The 6,537-nt window shown below is 48.3% G+C and overlaps 1 protein-coding gene across 1 annotated transcript; it reads right to left on the reverse strand.

Moving 5' to 3' along the window:
• Positions 1 to 3,714: 3,714 nt before the first annotated feature.
• On the reverse strand, positions 3,715 to 6,206 carry LOC147475343 (uncharacterized). The gene is made up of 3 exons (XM_086585382.1): positions 6,057 to 6,206; positions 4,984 to 5,156; positions 3,715 to 4,921 (listed from the first exon to the last, which is right to left on the reverse strand). Exons 1-3 carry the CDS (start codon positions 6,204 to 6,206, stop codon positions 3,715 to 3,717), a joined length of 1,530 nt encoding a protein of 509 aa, XP_086441508.1.
• Positions 6,207 to 6,537: the final 331 nt, after the last annotated feature.

The raw sequence follows: 6,537 nt of genomic DNA on the forward strand, positions 1-6,537 counted from the left end.
CTGCTTCCCCTTATCATTACTGGACGTTGAGGTCTGCAATCACTTCAACATCCCGCCGTGCCAAGGCATTGGCAACTTTTGGCGCATTATGTATGCCGCCAACTATTACAACATAATAAATACTCCGCGGATTGGCTTGCATGATATCACAGCTCATTACTTCATAAAAAAGAGCACCAAACTGGGGAGTATAGGATATCAATCATTCTGCGTGCGCCCGCAGAAAAAGTTCTTTGTTATCCGTCCCACCACTACCCATTGTATGTGTCTGGGAATTTCCTTTTTGCAGATCTCCCTCCTGAGCTGTCCCTTAGACACTCCCATTTCATTGATCACGATGAGTTTAGTTAACTACTGTATTTGCCTTTAAGGTGATACCCTTCTTAACCAGTTTATTCTTCTATGTTTCAGGTTGGGCCTCGGACTCACACTCCCACGTGTACGCTGGCGTTTCCTCTGAAATTTTTGCCAGACTCCGCAGCTTAGGAGATATATACCCATTGCAACATCCTCGACATCGACCCAGACAAGGGCTGCCCGCTCCTTCTAGACCCTTCCCTTAAAGATATCGAAAAGTACAGCGGTCCTTTTTACCTTCTTTCGCCGCCCAAAGAAAGGAAACCCAAACTCTTTCCACCTAAAAGCCTGCGACACAAGCACCCAGTCCATCGGTCTTTTGGGTTCACCACCAAAATATCCCACAGTCAAGCTCTTGCGCGGAAGGTCGTGGCTTCCCAGACTCGGAAGGCCCCTGTTGGTCCCCCCGCGCCCATTCCTCCCCCTGCACCCCAATCCTATTCTTCCATAGCCGATTGGGAGGATGACTTTGCTCCTACTGCCAACAAGGACGTCTCCAAACTTAAGCTCTGGGAGACTGATTCTGAGGGTGAGGCTCCCTCCAACACCACGGCCAAGGGTCCTCCTGCCAAGAAGGCCAAGACCACTGCTTCAACCTTGAAGCCTACTACTTCTCGGTCAGCTTCACCGTGGCCAGTAGTCCCCTTACGCCATCCCGGGAAAGAGGTCATCCCCATCGGTCCCCTGCCTCCGGGGCCAGTTGAACTCTGGCACCCTCAATTCAAGGCTAGGGACCGCGACATCAGAACAAGGGACTCTGCGCTAGACAACCCTGCGGTAGCCACCTCTATATTCTTTAGCTCCCATCTCCCGCAGGACCAAGCTTACAGGGACTCCGGCTCCTTCGCCTCCCACAAGGCCGCGATCTATACTGGATGGGAGAGGGTATGCCCCCCCCCCCCCCTCTTTTCCTCTTTTCTCCTTTACTACTTAGTTCTTCCTAACTTTGTTCCATTTCCCAGATGAGCCTTGATGTGGGCTATGTTATCCCGGCTTTACCAACACCCTAGATGCCCTTGAGACGGTGAAGGCGGAAATCCACAGGCCAGAAGGATGGAAGGCCAAGTATGCAAAAATGGAGGTAGAGAGAGATGATGCCCGTCTTTCAGCCCTCAAACACCACAAGGAGCTCCAGCGTGCAGAACAGGTGCATCAAGACTATGTGGCTGCCATCGCTTCTCAGTTTGAGCGATAGAGGAAATCGGATAAGGCCGCGGCTAAGAAGGACCTTGAACAATCACTGAAGGAGGCTGCATAAGATTTCAAAACCTTGGCCTCTAAAAAGATAGCCAGGGAGCTGAGGCAGTAGCTAGAAGCCCTCACCGCAACTAGGCGTCTCCTTCCTGACCAACAACCGGCCACTGCCCCTCCCGACTCCGCGATTGCCTCTCCTGCTCTGGAACCTGAGGCCGCTGTCCAACTTGGTGTGTCATCCTCCCTTATAGATGTGGATGAAGTCACTGAGGCAATGGAGGAGGATCTACTGCTGGTGGATGCCTCGGAGGACCCTAACTAACGCCTGCCTGTGTTCAGCTTTAAATGTTTATCTTTCTGGTCATGCACTTCTACGAATTCAATTTCTTTTTGTTACAAGTTGCGGGCTTGGATTTCTAGGTAGTCCCAGCAAGCCGCAAATGAATGCATTTCTAGTAAAACACTTTGCCCCCAATTAATTGGGTGATAGATATATCTTTTCTTGCGTACCGATCGCCTTTATTTCCATACTTGTTGACTCTTTTGCATTGTATTGTCATTTGCCTGATTTAACCCTTTATTTAACGCTACCCTCGAGGCGTTGGGGCAGCTGAGTATGCCCGGGCCACTCAGCATGCCCATAAGTTGGTCGTGGAGATGTTGAAGGCTGCTGAGCATGCCCGGGCCACTCAGCGTGCCCCCAAGTTGGCCTTGACGATGTTGAGGGCCACTGAGTATGCCCAGGCCACTCAGCGTGCCCCCCAAGTTGACCTTAGAGATGTTGAGGGCCACTGAGTATGCCCGGTCCACTCAGCGTGCCCCCAAGTTGACCTTGGAGATGTTAAGGGCCACTGAGCATGCCCAGGCCACTCAGCGTGCCCCCAAGTTGACCTTGGAGATGTTGAGAACCATTGAGTATGCCCAGGCCACTCAGTGGGCCACCAAATTGCTTTTCACCTGGGACCACCTGTCCATTGCCTTTGGCCTAAACCACACATAAACAAATATCCATACATCAGATGAATGAAGATTGCTATTACTTTCAATGACATATAGCTAATTCAAAATATCATTACAAAGCACGGATGAAGCAAATACAATTTTCTTTAATTTTGAACACAACACAGATAAACTTATGACTAAGTTACTCATGGAATTTCTTCAACATTCGGATATTCCACGGCCGCTTGATGTCCTCTCTGATAGGGTTATATACTAAAAGCATTACTTTTGTATTAACTCTAATTCTTTATATTTTGAATGAGAATCATATTGGCAAATATTATGTATATTATATATGTTATTAGTTATATGCATATGTCTAATACTTTATGTTGTAAATGATATGGTGTGAACACATAGAAGATCATATCATCAGTACCTTATAAAGTATAAGTAATCGTTCACAACCTAGATGGATTTGGACAAACCATTAGTACGGTTGTAGTATAATATGGTATTAGTCTATCTTAACTATATGATTACACTAGTACACTTTGTGTGTATTGAACAGGACCAAGTGAGGTTGTTTCTCCTTATACTGAATATATAAGAGAACAAACGCTCTGTTATTATGGATGCTTGTCCTCCTAATCCGGTTGTAGTATAATATGGCTTCACATGTTTGTTGTATTGTCTTTGTAGCCTCCTGTGGTACTCTTCCAGTCTAATGCGAGAGGTGTCCCTTCTTTCCTCTGTGAGGTTCAGCTCCTCGGTCAGTATTTTCTCATTAACCCCTGTCTCCACTGCCTTGGTTCTAGTTGTTGGAGCCATCATTTCCACCGGGATCACTGCCTCCACTCTATAGGCCATCCCGAATAGGGATTCTCCTGTAGATGTCCGTGGTGTAGTGCGATACGCCCACAATACATGGTTTAACTCATCGGCCCAGCATCCTTTGCGTTTCTCCAACTTTTTCTTTAAATTATCCATGATTACTTTGTTAGAGGACTCTGCCTGACCATTCCCCTCTGGATTATAAGGGGCAGGAAAACCTTGCTTCACCTTGAAGGCTTGGAGGAAGGCTCTCACCTTTCCCCTTGTGAACTGAGTTCCATTGTCCGCGATGATGGTATGCGGCAGCCCAAATTTGCATATTATATTCTCCCACAAGAATTTTCTCACCTATTCCTCTTTCACCTGCTGCAGAGCCACACCCTCAACCTATTTTGTAAAGTAATCGGTCGCGGCTAACATATACCTCCTCTTCCCGCTGGCCATAGGCAAAGGTCCGACAACATCCAACGCCCACATAGCGAACAGCCATGGTCTGAGAACTTTGTGCAGTGGTTCTGTAGGAGCATGTATCAGCGGCGTAAAGATCTGGCACTTCTGGCATCTCTTGGCATACTCAGTAGCATCCCTCTTCATGTGAGGCCAAAAGTACCCATGTGATAGCAGCCAATGAGCGGTTGTCCTTCCTGCCGAGTGGCTTCCACAATATCCTTCGTGAACCTCACCCAATACCTCTTGCACCTTCTGCGGTCCCAGGCATTTCAGGAGTGGTCCACTGACACTCCGCCGATATAATTCACCATCTAGTAGAATGTATCTCTGTGACCTCTGTTCCATTCTCCTTCTTTCCCCCTTTCCCTCTATTTCTATTCCCGTAAGGTAACTTTTGATAGACTCCACCCATCCGGGCTCTTGCTCAGTGACTGAACTCACCCCCTGGTTCTCTGCAATGCTTGGTTTACTTAGCACCCGGACCTCAATGGATCTACCCTCTATCCCTGGTAGAACCGCGGCAACACATGCCAGGGCGTCGACATGTCTGTTCTCTCCCCTAATCAGATGAACGAAACTGATTTTCTCAAAGTGGCCAGCCTTTCGCTGTAATACCTCTAAGTACTTAGCCATTCTAGTACACCGGGCCGCGAACCCCCCATTGACCTGACTTACCACCAAATTCGAATAAGAATATACTCTCAGCTCCCACACGCCCAGGTCTCTGGCCAAGTCCAACCCTGCGATCACCACCTCATATTCCGATTCATTATTTGAAGCAGTGAACCACAGCTTCATTGACAACTCCAGGCGAGTATTATCAGGGGAGACCAGCACCACCCCAATCCCATTACCAGTGTCAGTAGCGGACCCATCTGCGAAGACCCTCCATCCATTTTGCATGTCCCACGGGTCTAGGGGGTCTTGGTTCGGGTTTGCCTCCTGTTCCATGACCATCTCCTCCCCACAGGTGGGGTCCTCGGCCGGGAACTTGGCCAGAAATTCCGCCATTGACTGGGCCTTCTCCGCAGTTCTGGTTTGGTACTCAATGTCATATGAGCTCAGCAGCACAGCCCATTTCAACACTCTCCCCGACTTCTCTGCCTCAATGCCTGTTTGAGCGGCAAGTTGGTCACCACTACCACTGAATCAGCGTCAAAATAGGGTTTCAACTTGAGTGCCGAGAAAACCAGAGCCAAGGCATACTTCTCAATCTTACTGTATCTTATTTTAGCGTCCCACATCGTTTTGCTTTGGAAGTACACTGGTCTTTCTGCCTTCCCATTATCCTGATCAACACCGAACTGACTGCGCCCTCTGACACCCCCAAGTATAAGTACAACTTCTCCCCCTGCCCTGGCCGCGACAAGATCGGGGCCCTGCCCAAGTATTCTTTCAACTCCTAGAAAGCCTTTTCACATGCCTCGGTCCATTAAAAGTCGGTCGTCCTTGTAAAAGGGTCGACACTTATCTGAGGACTTAGATATGAACCTATTGATTGTCGCGACCCTACCGGCCAGCCGTTGAACCTCCTTCACATTCTGCGGAGAGGGCATTTCCAATAATACCCTTATTTGATCTGGGTTGGCTTCTATTCCGCGGTACGTGTGTATGTACCCCAGGAACTTCCCGGATGTCACCCCAAATGTACACTTTTCTAGGTTTAACATCAGTTTGTGCCTCCATAGTATAGAGAACGTTTCCTTCAGTCCCGCCAAGTGCTCGTCTTCAGTCATACTCTTCTCCACCACGTCATCTATATAAATTTCAATCCGCTTTCTGATCTTACTCTCAAACATTTTCTCCCCTACTCTTTGAAATGTTTCCCCCGCATTCTTCAAACCGAAGGGCATCCTGGTGTAACAGTACGTTCCTCCATCTACTATGAATGCCATCTTCTCTTGATCCGAGCCATACATCATCACTTGATTGTTGCCCATCAATGCGTCCATGAATGAGAAGAACTTATACTCTGCAGTACGATCCACCAACTAATCTATCTGCGGCATCGGGTAACAATCCTTCGGACATTCCTTGTTGATGTCTGTGAAATCCACGAACATTCTTACTTTCCCGTTCTTTTTAGGCACCACTACCACATTCGTCAGCCATTTAGTGAATTTGCATTTGCGGATGATACCCGCATCCTTAAGTTTCTTTACCTCCTCTCGAATTCCCTATGCATATTGTGGTTTCATACCCCTCATTTTCTACTAGACTGGGTGGGCCCCTTCCCGCATATGCAATCTGTGACATGTGAACTCTGGTTCCAACCTCACCAGATCCTCGATCGTCCATGCAAATACATTGTTGTTTCCAGCCAACAAGGCAATCAGTCTCGCTTTACAACCCTCCGACAAGCTTGCCCCCACATTCACAAACTTCTCTTCCTCAGACACTCTGATGTTCACAACCTCAATCTCATCCATTGTCTTACCCCCGACGAGCGGCCCCTTTTCTTCGGCCGCGGTCTTTAATTGCTATGCTAGCTTGTCCCCTGTCTCCGGTGCCTCGCCCCAGGTATGCGGACAAGATCCCTCGTTGTTACCTGGTTGAGGTTCTGCGTCGTGACCTGGTCACCCCTTATCTCGTACATTCCCCTATTCGTCGGGAAACGAATCACCTGGTAATAAGTAGAGGGGATTGCCTTCATCTCATGAATCCACTTTCTTCCCAGGATCGCGTTGTATTGCGAGTTAGTGTCCACTACCATAAACTTGGTGAAAACGGTCACCGGCCCCGTGGTCACCGACAGTACTA

Source organism: Coptis chinensis, chromosome 9 (assembly GCF_015680905.1).
Source record: "Coptis chinensis isolate HL-2020 chromosome 9, ASM1568090v1, whole genome shotgun sequence".
Lineage (NCBI taxonomy): Eukaryota > Viridiplantae > Streptophyta > Magnoliopsida > Ranunculales > Ranunculaceae > Coptis > Coptis chinensis.

Coding starts and splice junctions, on each gene's coding strand:
- LOC147475343 (XM_086585382.1), bottom strand. CDS start 6,206: ATGGATGAGATTGAGGTTGTGAACATCAGAGTGTCTGAGGAAGAGAAG. Junction 5,157..6,056: donor CATGGACGATCGAGGATCTG/GTGAGGTTGGAA, acceptor ATACTTGGGCAG/GGCCCCGATCTTGTCGCGGC. Junction 4,922..4,983: donor AGATACAGTAAGATTGAGAA/GTATGCCTTGGC, acceptor ACGCTGATTCAG/TGGTAGTGGTGACCAACTTG.